The sequence below is a fragment of the Notamacropus eugenii genome, chromosome 3 (genome assembly GCF_028372415.1).
Source record: "Notamacropus eugenii isolate mMacEug1 chromosome 3, mMacEug1.pri_v2, whole genome shotgun sequence".
NCBI lineage: Eukaryota > Metazoa > Chordata > Mammalia > Diprotodontia > Macropodidae > Notamacropus > Notamacropus eugenii.
In genome coordinates, this window is record NC_092874.1 from 230,733,490 (window position 1) to 230,748,242 (window position 14,753).

The 14,753-nt window shown below is 39.6% G+C and overlaps 1 protein-coding gene across 1 annotated transcript; it reads right to left on the bottom strand.

Moving 5' to 3' along the window:
- Window positions 1–441: 441 nt before the first annotated feature.
- Window positions 442–1,317, bottom strand: LOC140531466 (olfactory receptor 10P22-like). The gene has a single exon (XM_072650406.1). It carries the CDS (start codon window positions 1,315–1,317, stop codon window positions 442–444), a length of 876 nt encoding a protein of 291 aa, XP_072506507.1.
- Window positions 1,318–14,753: the final 13,436 nt, after the last annotated feature.

Below are 14,753 nucleotides of genomic sequence, written 5' to 3' on the forward strand. Positions count from 1 at the left end.
TCTTCAAAAAAGGAAAGATATCCTTCTGAAAGAGGAGGCCCATCTCAACCTTAACCATATGGGAATCCCCCTACTATGTAGAAGATCTAGGAGTTTGGGCTCCCCTCCTTGTACAATGATCAGGACAAGTTGGTGCAGAAGATGAAATTGGTGTGATGATATGCACATTGGGGCAAAAAATGATTTAGAAATTTATTTTCTTTGACTATCCATATTGCAACACAGATTTTGTTTTTCTTTTCCCTTTAGTGGAAAGTATGGGAGTAGAAAAACAAAGAAATGTTTGCTACTTGAAAAATATAAAATTTAAAGAAAAAGAAAACATCGGGAAGCATCTGTAAATGCACCAAAAAGGAAGACAAGCCAACCACTGGACCATGCAAGGACTTCAAATGTGTTTTCTTACCTTGCAGCTTAGGGCTCCCATCACCTCCTGGTTCCTCAGGGTATAGATAAAATGGTTGAGTTAGGGGTTACAACTATGTAGAAAAGGGAGACAAGTTGGTCCATGTCCTGAGTATCATTGGCTCCTGGTTTCATGTAAGCAATGGCCCCAGTCCCAAAGAAGAGTGTGACAGCAATTAAGTAGGAAGAGCAGGTAGAGAAGACTTTTTGGTGACCCTGAGCAGAGGCTACCCCAAGGATGGTAATGAGAAAGTGAACATAGAAAAATATGACGAGAGCAAAGGGAGTCATGATAAAGAGAAAGGTGAGAGCAAGATTTGCAACCTCACCCCAAAATGTGTCTCCACTTGACAGTCTCAAAACAGGCAAAACATCACATAGGAAATGGTGGACAATGTTAGTTCCATGAAAGAGCAAGGTATAGATACATATGCAGTGGGTAGTGCCTGTGATGCTACCCATCAGATAGGAAGCACCCACCATTCCCACACATACCTGCTGATTCATCAACATGGCATAATGCAGGGGCTGACAAATGGCAGCATAATGGTCATAGGCCATGGCAGTGAACAGGAAGCATTCAGCACTGCCAAAAAGGACAAAGAAATACATCTGAGTGAAGCAGCTGGCAGGAGAAATCACAGGATGAGAGCAGAGGAGGTCAGTCAACATCCTAGGCACAATGGCTGTGGTGCAGAGGATCTCTATCATAGAGAGATGTTGAAGGAAGAAGTACATGGGAGTGCTCAGGGCTGGGTCCAGAAGGGTTAAGGTGGTGATCAGGGAGTTGCCCAGCAAGGTGACCAAATAAACAAAGAGCACTCCCCAAAAGAGGGCACTCTGGTAGGCCCCCAAGTATGAGAATCCCAACAAAATAAATTCAGTCACTGCTGTCCCATTGGCATCATCCATGTCCCTACATCTGCATCTAGGGACAGGACCAAAAGAGAATTGTTTATAGGACCAAAGAAGAGAAAGAAATAAACAAATTGCTGTAGTAAGACAGATTTGGGTTAAAGAAGAAAAGAATTTCCCAAGCGTGGAGATTGTTATGGATAAGCAGTGTGATATTAGAATGTCATTTCTGAGATAACGATAATATAGATTATTTTAAACCTCTTAAAAAGAAAATGGGATCTAACCTGGAAGCAGGTTGTGGTATGTAACATCAAGGTGCTCCCTTTCACCTCACAAAGTTTTTGTTTTTATGAGCAATAACCTCCGTCATTCAGGATTAAAAGTAACTGAAAATGTGAACAGATATAAGCAGGAATAGGGAAATATGAGAGGGGGAGAAAAGACAGAAGAAAAGGGGAAGAGCGTGGCAAGAACCCAGGAGGAAAGAGAGAAGAGAGAAGTGAGGAGAGAGCAAAAAAGAAACAGAGGAACACTAAGTCACACAAAGTGAGACATAAAATAAAGAGAAAGAATGTAGGAAGCTTTTAACTTTAGATATGATCCCTATCACCCATGGGTGTCTCTCCCAGAAACCCTATTAGAGGGAACAGCTGCTAGCAGCCATTCCCATGTGGCTCTCTGATTTACTGTCTGCAGAGTGGGAAGCAAGAAAAAGAGAGATCAAACTGTAATATACAAGAAAGAAGGAAGTTAGAAGGGAAGTTTTGCCATTAGGCCCTGACCTTTCTAAGGAGAAGTAAACAGTAGCTACCCAACTCCTTGTACTCCCTGAGTTACTTTCAATATAGGTACAGAGATCTGGGTCAGGAGATACGTCAGTGTCCTCTCTGTCACCCATACTCCACCAAAAAGATTAGAGATGGAGAAAATGTCTCAAGCCTATGGAGAAATGGAGGTCCCGAAAGAGGCAAATACACACCCAGTATGACCCACTGAGTCTGAGATAGATGTCCTTAGAGGATGTTAGGAAGATGGGAATTCTCAAGACACATGCCAGCTGGTCAAGATGGAAATCACCTAGTTTTCTCCCCCTCAGCCTTTAGGCAGTTAACACTCAACACAGACTGAAGAAGCCAGAATTTGACTGAGAAGCAAATGTCTTCTCCTGATACAAAGGAAGGAAGCCACAAGCCCACATTGCTCTGAAGAATGTGGAGCTGATTAAAATTTTTTTTAAATCAATTCAGGTCAAGGTGGCAAGAAGCCTGACAAACAGATGGCATGACAGCATAGCAACTGTAAAGGTAATCTAGAGATAACCATAACTACCACTCCACCATAAGCTAGAAGCTTAGAGTAAAAAGAAGAATACCAGGCAAGAGGAAAGTGGTAGATGCCACCAGTAGCAGCAGTGCTAGGGTCTTCCTGCCACAGCAGCTGCTAGCTTCACCCACTACCACTGCCAGCAAATTGGCAGAGGAGAAAAAACTAAGATACTAAGACAAGGAGAGTAACTAAAGCTAGGCAATACAGGCACCACTGAGAGCTTTCGTGCTCTCTCATGAGCTAGGTTCTTTCATCTAGTTCTCTTCTGGATTAGCAGAGATCTCCCTTCCATGGACTTGGTTATTATTCTGTAACAAGGGACATAAACTTCCCTTAAGTTGACTGAGATAAAGAAATATAAATGCTTCTTCAGACTTCCTTTGAAAAGGCCCAAAAAATTTAAAGGAGATGAACCAATGCTGGGGATAGAAGCTCAATTCCATGTGGACAGTCTCAGGCGGGTAAAGGTGGGAACTTCTAAATCTTAGAGTTCTCACGAGGCCCCCCAGGAAACGACTGGGAATCGAGGTGAACCGAGCTATCTCGTGTATTTCCGCCTCTTCCCGTGAGAAATGTGATGGGAGAGAGCTCTCCCTGCCCTCGAGATTGTCCCGGATCTGGGCACACCTATTGTTATCTAACAGCATGGTATTCAGGTGCAAACTATGCGGCTGGAGAGCTTAATTAGGATCAGGAAAGCCTGAAAGCGCTCTTAGGCGGGAGGGGCGCGGAGCGGACAGGACAGAAGGCTCCGCTTTTCCTCTCTCCGCTCTTCCCTCCCCCTCTCTCCCCACTTACACTTCTACTTCCAATCTCTTATTGTAAGATCTTTGCCTCCTTGGGAGATTCTTCGCTCCCTCCTAAGGAAGAATTCCCCCTGCACTTGTAACCAGAACCCTGAATAAAGCTCAACCCTTGTTTGACTCTGATAGGTCTCTTCTCTCATACGAGTATCTGGTTTGGCCAGCCAAAGACCTCTGATAGAGGTAAGGTAAGACTCGGGTAGCCCTCAGGCCTCTAGGCCTGGCAAACCAATAGTTCTATCCCAATTTCATAACCTTTATAATCAGTGAATACATCACTCTGCATGTGAGCCACTCAAACTATAAATGTAACCCCTCCAAAATCTGAAAGGGAAACATGATAATACTTTGCTACCTTGGTTATCTACTACTAGAGGAAAAAAGAGTGAGATTAGTGACCCTACACAAGGGTCCCTCACTCAAAAGAAAGTTAACTGCAAGTCATGCCATCATTTCCCTGATGGCATGATCTCCTTCAGAAATGAAGGACAAACACAGAGCATGAGTAGACAGAACTGCCTGAGTGGGGACTCAGCTAGCTGGGTAGCCCAACTCCTCTTTTCCCTTCCGTTTCCCTCTCCACTTCCTTTGGGACTTTGGGGTTTACTGGCTAGATGCCCGCCCTTCCTTCCTTCCTTCATTCCCACCTTCCTTCATTCTCATTCTCAAAACCTTAAACACAGTGCACTCTGAATCCTATGGGCTAGACAACAGTAGGTCCCTGCCTAAGCCCCGCTTAATGTCTGGCTTGGAGTGGTTATCACTGGAAACACCTGTTCATTGTTATTTTTTCTTTTATTCATTAAAAGGGCCCTGGCTGCTTCTTAAAGAGGCCTATTCACTCAGTGGGAATTACCTCCCTCTAAGTAAAAAGGCCAACCTAAAAAGGCCAAGATCTCCCATTGCATCCTGAGCCATCTCCAGACATCCTGAAGAATATCTGGTCACTGGACCTAGAAGGCTCTGGAAAAGATAGTGAGGTTGATGACCTTGTACAGCCCTCCCTCACTCAAAACAAAGTCAAGTACAAGTCATGTCATCATTTCTCTAGTGTCATGGTCTTCTTTGGAAATGAAAGATGAACACAGATATCTGCTCCTTATATTCTGAAATATCACCATGTGATTTGAGGGAAACTTAATTGATCAGAGGTGACCTAATCAACCCCCTCTCCACAGTATATCCACAATATTTGTTACATATGTTATATACATGTGAGGATATATATGTATGTAGAGCCAGATATATATGTCACTTTAAAGTTAACAAAGCACCTTTCTCACCACAACCTGTGAGTGAAGCTATTACTGTTGACATAAAAACTATCCATGGATTTTTAATACAAATCAGTGCTACATTTCTTTGAAAGTTTTTCAACTAGGGGGCCAAGCCAAGATGGCAGAGTAGACCTGCTCTAGTTCTCTCCCCATAGCCCATAAAACACGTGTGAAAAATGACTCTCAACAAATTCTAGAGCAGCAGAAGCCACAAAAAAGACACAGTGAAAGAGATTTCCAACCCAACAGAGCCTGGGAAAGCTGAGAGGAAAGGCCTATCTCACCAGACTCAGAGCAGAACACTATACAACCTTGGCCGCACAGTACAGACAAGACTAGAGCAGACTTCAGGGTGTGAAATCATCGGTAGCAGTTGCAGTTTCCAGATTTCAAAACTTACAAACCCAAATACAGCTTCAAAGGTCAATAAGAAAGAGCTTTCACCTAGGTGAGAGGGGAGTGTGGTCTGGCTACAGACCCAAGTGGAGTAGCTGATTCCACTTTTGGAGCCCTCTACCTAAAGACCCTGGGGGAATCAAGTGGCTGATCTGGGTCCCAGTTCTGACTGTCAGTCCAGGGGTTAGGAGGAGTGCTGGTGTGGTGGAGCTGGTGGTGGTAGTGAAAAGGGACTCATACTTGCCCATCCTGGGCAGAAAAGAGTGCTTGTGGTTGCTCACAGATCAGATCACAGACCAAGAGAGGAGTAAACTCTTCTCCCTTGATTGGGTCACCTTGGAAGAACTGAAAACTTACAGGTCCCTAGAGTATACCTTCCACTTGAAAAAGGACTCAAAAGTTAAGTCACTGGCTGGGAAAATGCCCCCAAAAAAGGGAAAAAAATAAGACTATAAAAGTTTACTTTCTCAGTGAAAATGTATTTTCTTCCATCTTTTTAGATGAGGAAGAACAAAGCATATCATCAGAGGAAGATATAAAATTCAAGACTTCTAAGCCCAAAACCTCCAAAAAATATATGTGCAATAGTCTCAGGCCATGGAAAAGGTCAAAAAGGATTTTGAAAATCAAAAAAGAGATGGGGAGGAAAAATTGGGAAGAGAAATAAGAGTGATAAAGATAATCATAAAGCGTGAGTCAACAGCTCGCTAAAGAAGACCTAAAAAAATGCTGAGGAAAATAATGCCTGTAAAAATACAATAACCCAAGTGACAAAAGTGGTCCAAAAAGCCAATGAGGAGAAGTCTTTAAAAAACAGAATGGGCCCAATGGAAGAGGAGATTCAAAAGCTCATTGAAGAAAATAGTTCTTTAAAAAGCTCCATGTAGCACATGAAAGCTAATGACTTTATGAGAAACCAAGAAACTATAAAACAAAAACAAAAGAATGAAAAAGTAGAAGACAATGTGAAATATCTCATTGGAAAAACAACTGACCTGGAAAAGAGATACAGGAGAGATAATTTTAAAATTATTGGTCTACCTGAGAAGCATGATCAAAAAAAGAGGCTAGACATCATCTTCCAAGAAATTATCAAGGAAAACTGCCCTGATATTTTAGAACCAGAGAGTAAAACAGAAATGGAAAGAACTCACTGATATCACCTCCTGAAAGTGATCCCAAAAGGAAAACTCCCAGCAATATTGTAGCCAAATTCCAGAGTTCCCAGGACAAGGAGAAAATATTACAAGCAGACAGAAGGAAAAAATTCAAGTTTTGCAGAAATACAATCAGGACAACACAGGATTTAGCAACTTCAACACGAAGGGCTCAAAGGGCTTGGAATATGATGCTCCAAAGGCCAAAGGTGATAGGATTAAAACCAAGAATCACCTACCCAGCAAAACTGAGATAATACTTCAGGGGGAAAATAGAATTTCTATGAAATAGAAGACTTCCAAGCATTCTTGTTGAAAAGACCGCAGTTGAATAGAAAATTTGACTTTCAAACACAAGAATCAAGAGAAATATGAAAAGATAAACAGGAAAGAGAAGCCTTAAGGAACTCACTAAAGTTGAACTGTTTATATTCCGACAAGGAAAAATGTTGTTTCTGACTCATGAGGCCTTTTTCACTATTAGGGTACTTAGGGGGAATATATATATATACATATATATACACACACACACGTATATATATACACATATATATGGGTGTGTGTATAGGTGTGTCTGTATGTGCATATCATACATGTATAGGTATGTACAAGGGTGTATATGTATATGTATGTGTATAGAGAGACAGACAGATAGACAGAGGGCACATGGTGAGCTGAACATGAAGGGAGAATACCAAAAGAAAAATTTACTATTGAATGGAGTGTACTAGGAGTGAGAGAAATGGAGAGGTAGAAGGTAGCAAATCATCTCACATAAGAGAGAAGAAAGAGTTTTTACAACGGAGGAGAAGAAGGAGGAGATTAAAGGAAATAACTGAGCCTTACTCTCATGGGATATGGTTCAGGAGGGAATAACACACACTCCATTGGATATGGAAATGTATTTTACCCTGCAGAAAGACAGGGAGGGAGGGGGATAGGAAAAGGAACAGCAAATTGGGGACAGGGATAACAAGAAGCAAACTCTATTGTGGGAGGACAGGTGAAGGGATAGAAAAGACTAAATGAAGGGCAGGACTGGACAGAGGGAAATATGGTTAGTCTTTTACAACACACCTATTATGAAAGTGGTTTGCATTGTTACATGTATGACCTATATCGAATTGCTTGTTTTCTCAATGAGGATGGGTAGGGAGGTAGGGATACAATATGAAACTCAGTGCTCTAAGGGTGAATGGTAAAAATTGTTTTAGCATGCAACTGGAAATTAAGCTATACAGGCAATGGAGTACAGAAATCTATTTTGCCCAACAGGGAAATATAGGGGAAGGGAAATGGAAGAAAGGTGGGTGATAGAAAGGAGGACAGACTGGAGGAAGGGGTGGATGGAGTGCATACTGTCCTGGGATGGGAGTGGAATGAGATGGGGAGAAAATTTTAAATTCAAATTCTTGTGGAAGTAAATGTGAAGAAGTGATAAATAAATAAATTATAAATTTTTTTCAAGTTTTTCAACTATATGAAATGTCATTTTTATTACTTTTATTAATTCAAAGTGCAATGTTCATAATTTTGCATACATTGAACACAGTATTTCTAATATAAACACAATCTGAACATAGTGTATAATCTTTTTAATTTGTTCCTGTAACCTCACTACTAATACTTTACTTAATTTTTTATAATCATTAAGGATAATGATACATTGTTCTCTTTCTCTTTTCTATGTGTCTGGTTTAGATATCAGGCCAATATTCATACAATAAAAAAAGAGTCAGGGAGAATTTATTCTTCTTTTTTTGTAACTCTTTATGCAATATTGGAATGAATAGTTCTTTGAATGTTTGATAAATCCATGTGTAAATCCATCTTGCTTCACTTTGAGAGTTTATTTAGGACTAATTTACTTTCTTTTTTCTGAAAATAGATAAATTCTCTACTTCTTTTCCAATTAATCTGAACATTTTGGATTTTTGTACAGATCCATGAATATCATCCATGGGAACAGTTTTGTTGGCATACAATTGGCCAAGATAGATTTTTATACCTTCTTTTATTTTGTCTTCATTTCATCTGAATTCCTTTTTTCCAGGTTTCATACTAGCAATTATAATTGTGCCTTCTTCATTTAATCTACTCCACTAGCTGTGTGGTTTCTTTTGGTCATAATGTCAGCTCCCGGCTTTACTTCTCAATTTCGTGAATTGTGGGTGTGGTTTTAATTTCAAATTTCTTAGTATCATCTTTGATTTTTCAGGATTTTGGGTTTACCGTTTACTTGTACCTTTTTGATTTATTGCTTTTCTGATTATTTGAGAGGCATGGGCAGGTCATTATTCCAATGTTTCAGTCTTCAGATTAAGAAAGAGTTTCGAGATTTATATTTTCCATTATGGCTTCTTTGCCTGAATCACAAAAATGTTGTTTTCTTATTGCTGGCATTTCCTTTGATGAAATTATCTAGTATTTTGTGATTTGTCCTTTGACGTATGAATTGTGTTAATTTTTTTAGACACAATTTCATTGCAAACTTAATTGACTACAGTATATTATAAATAGAACTTTATATGCACTGGAAAATTAAATTATTTGTGCGACTAACTATTGCAATATGTGCTTTATTTCAGTGATCTAGAAGTGAAACCCAAATGTCTCTGAGGTAGGGTTGTGCAAATACTATTCCTACTTTTAAAATCAGGAAATCAAGGCAGATAGAGGTTAAGTGACAGCCCTAAGGTCACACAGCAAATAAATGCCTAAGGTTGGAATTGAACTGAAGTCTTCCTGATTTCAACACTCTACTCACCGCACTACCTAGCTACTTAACACCTACCTGCCTAGAAGTATTCAGATGCTATACCATTCAGTGAACCTAGATAGATAGGAAAGGAAGAAATAAACATTGATTAAGTACCAATTACAACTCAAGAACTGTGCTAAGCACATTACAGATATTATCTCATTTCACTCTAATAACAGCGCTGCAAGATAGGTGATATTGTTATCCCCATTTTTATAAATGAGGACTTAGAGGCAAGCAGACATTAAGAAACTTTCCCAGAGTGGCATAGTTACTGGGTGTCTGTAAGGCCAGATTTGGACTCTAGTCTTCCTGACTCCAGGCTTATCATTCTATCCAAAGGAATCATCCAGCTACTTCTAGTTGCTTCTTCATATATTAAGCAATGATACTGATTAATTTTTCATGGTGAATTGAAATAAAATGAAATTCCCAGTTTACCTCTTTTAATCTTGTCCATTTTTACTCTTGCTTTGTCTGAAATCCTGATTACTTTTGTTTTTTTTAATTAGCCTAAAAAAAAACAAATGAAATTCACCTGAAGCAGAATTAAATTGTCACCCAGACCCTCAGTATAATTCTGCATGAGTCTATGTATTTCTTATAAACAACTCATTGGGCTCTGCTTTCTAAATGGTATTCTTACCTTATCCCATTTTGAAGGTGATTGCATCCCATTCATGTTTATGTTTATCACCATCATTTGTATATTTCCCTCCATCCTGTCCTCTTAGTCTTTTTCTTCTTTTTTGCCCCACACCCTCTCCTTACAAAAAAGGGTAAAAAAGAGTTTTCTCAACATTCAGTGATCTATAACTGAAGTGATCTCTTTGTCCCACTGCTCTTTTCTTCCTCTTATCTAGTACCCAACTCAAATTCTTATTCTTCCTTTCCCCTGAATTTCCTCTTCATGACCCATCACAACTACACTAGATTTTGTTTTGCTTAGACCATCCCCACAAGGCCTCTAAACAACCCAATTCCCCTGCTATCCCAATATTTCCCTGCTGAGGTGAATGAATTTGTCCCCCAAAACTCTGTGCAGGGGAGGAACTATGATAAACCCTCAACTGTCCAGTTCAGATGAAAGTGAGGTTCACATCACACATTCCCCCTTCCCTTACTCCATATTTATAGACTCTTCATCATCATCCTGTGGTTATATGCTATAAGAAGTCCCCTCCCCTATCTCCTCATTTTTTCCTATTTCCCTCCCCATCCTGTTCCGTAAGAGCATTCTTTTTTAAGTCACCTTCTTAGACCACTTTTTCTTTCATTTTGACTTCAAGGTCAAAGCCCAGTGAGTGGCTTTCCCTGATCAGGCCATTTGGTGCCCTTCTCTCCCCTCTGAGGCTTCCCAGGTCAGGATCTTGCCTCTTCTGTGCCCTCTGAGTACAACTACTAATCCACTCTACTGCTGGAGTTTGCCCAGTCAGGGAGCTTCTAGGATCTCCTTGAGATGAAAATTTTTGGACTGTTTCTTCTTCCAGGGCTCTTAGCTCCTTTTTGTTTTACCCTGGATGGGATGAATCACCTTCCTGAAAGATCACTTTGGATTTAGGGGCTATTGATTGATCTGATGCTCTTCTTAAACCATCAGTGGAATAAAGGTGGAAGAGTTGAGGCCTCTGCACTTTTCACATGTCCATCCTTACCTGGAATAGCAAGAAAATATTAAGCACTTACTATATGGCAGACACTGTGCCAGATTCTGGGGATACAAAGATAAAAATGACACAATCCCTGCTAATAAGGAAGTTATATTTCTATAGGGAAATAGAATATATGTGAATACAAAATAAATAGAAGTTACTTTGGTGGACCAGGGCAAAGGCACTAGCAGCTGGAAAGAACAGGAAAAAAGATAATGTAGGAATTGAGATTTAAACTGAGTTTGGAAGAAAACTAGTAATTCTGAAAGATGAAGATGAGAACAAAGTGCATTCTAACATGGGAGTACATCCTGGGAATAAAAACAAACATAGGAGATTGAACAGTCAATTTAACTGGAATATGGTGGGAGGAAAACAATGGAATGAGTAATAAGTATGGAAAGGTGAATTACAGTCAGCTTATGGAGGAAACTAACCTTCTTATCATAAATCTCTTCCTTGATTCTAGCCCCATGTCTCCTTCAACACCCACAGTACTCAATCCAAACCAGAGAGAAATGACTAAGGGTCTTTGTCTTTCATATGATCTCCTATCTGAGCCTTGAGAAACATTCACAATTCAGAATTCCCCCATATAATATCTGGAAAGCACCCAGCATATGGTAGATGCTTATAACACACTCATATCCTTCCTTTTACAATAAATAAGCCAAACAATTATTGACATCAAACTCTTTATGTCCTTGACCTTCATGATGTGACAAAGGCTGACCAGTGCTTGTACATTTGGGCAGTACCACTCTGATCATGTGGTTGCCTTCTCTGGCTCTGTGATTAATGACTATGCACATATGTTAACTGGAGCTACATCTTCCAAGTTCACCTTCAACAAGACCTGGCCATACTAGAAGAGACAGAGTTCCACTTCATCCCCTCTGGACAGAGGATCAAAGACATACCAAGTCAATGATCAAATTGGAAGCCATAGCACACTTATTCAAAGAAGAAAGAAAGTAACTAAATTTTTAAATTATCTGTTTAATGCTGCTATGTGCCAGCAACTGTGTTTAGAATTATAGATATAGGGGGCAGAGGCCAGATGGCAGGGTAGAAGGACACACATACTCTAGCTCTTCCCCAACAGCTCATAAAATTCTTGATGAATTGAAAAGAAAATTTGACTTTCAAACACAAGAATCAAGAGAAGCATAAAAAGGTAAACAGGAAAGAGAAATCATAAGGGACTTACTGAAGTTGAACTGTTTACATTCCTAAATGGAAAGGTAATATTTGTAACTCTTGAGACTTTTCTCAGTTCACACACACACATATACATATATATATGTAGGTATGTATGTGTGTGTTTGTGTGTGTGTGTGTGTGTGTGTGTGTGTGTGTGTGTGTGTGTGTGTGTGTGTGTGTGTGTGTGTATATATATATATATATATATATATATATATATATATATATATATATATATATATATATATATATATATATATATATATACAGAATAAAAAGCTTTTTCAATGAAGAGTAAAAGCGGGGAGATGAGAGGGAAAAATGAAGCTTACACTCATCACATTTGACTCAAGGAAAGAATAACATGCACACTAAATTTGGTATGAAAATATGTCTTACACTACAGGAAAGTAGGGGAGAAGAGGATAAGAAGGGTCGGGAGATGAGGGAAGGGAGGTCAAATGTGAGGAGGAAGAAAACAGAAGTAAACCCTTTCGGGGAGGGACAAAGTCAAAAGAGAGAATAGAAGAAATGGCGGCAGGATAGGATGGAGGGAAATATAATTAGTCTTATACAATATGACTATTATGGAAAACTTTTGCAAAGTTACACATATATAGCCTATATTGAATTGCTTCTCAGTGGATATGGGTTGGGAAGGAGGAAGGAAGAGAAGTTGGAACTCAAAGTTTTAGGAACAAATGTTGAAAATTGTTTTTGCATACAACAGGGAAATAAGAAATACAGGTAATGGGGTATAGAAATTTATCTTACCCTACAACACAAAAGAGAAGATGGGGATAAGGGAAGGGAGGATGGTAAGAAGGACGGGTTAATTAGAATGCTTGGGTGGGGAGAGGGAAGAGATGGGGATAAAATTGGGAACTCAAAGTTTTGTGGAAATGAATGCTGAAAACTAAAAATAAATAATAAAACTAAGTAAATAAATATAAATAAATTAACTAATAAATAAATTTTAAAAGCATAAAAAAAAGAAAACAGGGGGAGAAATTCTATCTCCTTGGCTTAATTCTTATCTCCAAATAAGTTATTTATGAGTACCCATTGTTAAAAAAAAGAATTATAGATATAAAGACAAAAGGTAAACAGTCTCTATCTTTAGTTATTACACTCTTCTGCGGTTAAACAGCATATACACAGATAAGGCAGTACAATGTATATGAAAAGTAATTTCAAGGGGATGTGAGAGATGATCTCTCAGAAATGAAACCTCCTCAAAGAGTTAATTGTTTCTTGCGCTGTTGAAACACACTCCCGTGAAAAACTGTACCTTCACCTAGCTGACCTTGTGGAGAAGCACGCTAAGGTAACATATCCTGTACTTTGTCCAACTCCCCTTCATCCCGATCTTGTTTTTAAGCACAGAACAGAAAGAATAGCATATGCTCTACCCCACCCCCCAACCTAAATTGCTAACCCTTGCAAAATTTCCTACCAAGTTTGTGCGTTCTTTCTTGCTGGGGAAGGTTTCAGCAAATAGATTGTACCCCCTGAAGCCCAGCCAATGGGATAAGGGTAGGGGGGTTAGGGAGAGAGAGCTCACGTTAGGCTATAATAGATCTTGCTTTCAGTAACCACCATGTATTCCTTGGCTGGGACTATCATTGGGGGCAGGGGTACCTTTTCTCATGAGAAAGCAATAAACTCCTTTTTGCCCTTCTTAAGACAACTCTGATTATTTTCGGGGGTTTCAAGACCCATGCCACACATTTTGAGGGTTTGTCTGGGATTCCCCCTTATTTGCTGAAGGGTCTCCCATTCTGTCCTAGAACAGGTGTCCCTGGTCACTTTGCAGTGGTCCTGGAACCGTTGGGGGATTTCCTTTCACTTTTACGGAATGCAACCAAAGAAAGACAATCTCAAGAGGCAAAAAATGAAAGGAACACAGAGCTCCTGATCGTGTTAGTGAAGATACAACAGGGGAGAAAAGACCAAAGTAAGAAGGTCACTTAAATTTGTGCTCACAGACCCAGGAAAGCGAGACCTGTGAGTCCTCTTAGAGAGTAATATTGGTGACCTGCTTGGTGACCTGGGTGACCTGCTCCCCTAGGCAAGATCAGTGAGCTTCACTTTCGAGAAAAGAGAGAGCAAGAACTTGTGAACCATGGGGAAAGCTCAGTCTAAATCTAACAAAGAAAAAGAGTCTCCCTCCAAAATTCTGGACGATAGTCTGCCAAAAGTCCCAAAAGACAGTCCTTTAGGTTATAGGCTTAGTAATTGGAAATTACCAAATTATCAGGGAAAAGATAAAGAAAAAATGATTAAACGTTGTTTAGTTTGGGCAGGCACTCAGCTCTGAGGAAATCTCTTCTGGCCAAAGTACAAGTCCTCCAAGGACTGGGTTTGCCAAAAAATTTAAACCTATATGTGCACTCCTTGATGTTTTGTCAAATGTCTTATTTGTATATGTTGCGTTGATATTCTGTGTGAATAAAAGTCTGTGTCTCTGTTTTATCTCATACTTTGTAATGTTGCAAATTTACCCAGCCAGCAACAGCAGAAAGGCTGCACTGGACTGTCCTTGAAATGCCAATTTACCTCCCTTTTTCAACCCTCCCAGATCAGTTTCAGAGGAGTGGAGGGACAAGGAGGGAGAGAAAGGAAGAGAAAAATTATTTTACTGTTTAGTTTATATGTTTGGTAAGAGGAAGCAAAAGAATGTAGGAGAAGTGTCAGGTCAGGAGTAGAAAGAAATAAGTTGTGTGTGATTTTAAAGGGGCTATAATCAAAGCCCATCAGAGGGAAAGGCGAGAAAGTGTAAGCAGGTAGGAACTAGAGGAGCATGGATACTGTGTGATAAGATAACTTGAAAGAAGTGGGGAGAAAAGGAGGGAGGGAATTTCTCTTTTTCTCTCAGACCAAAGAAAGGCAGGCCAATCAGCATTTAACCATTT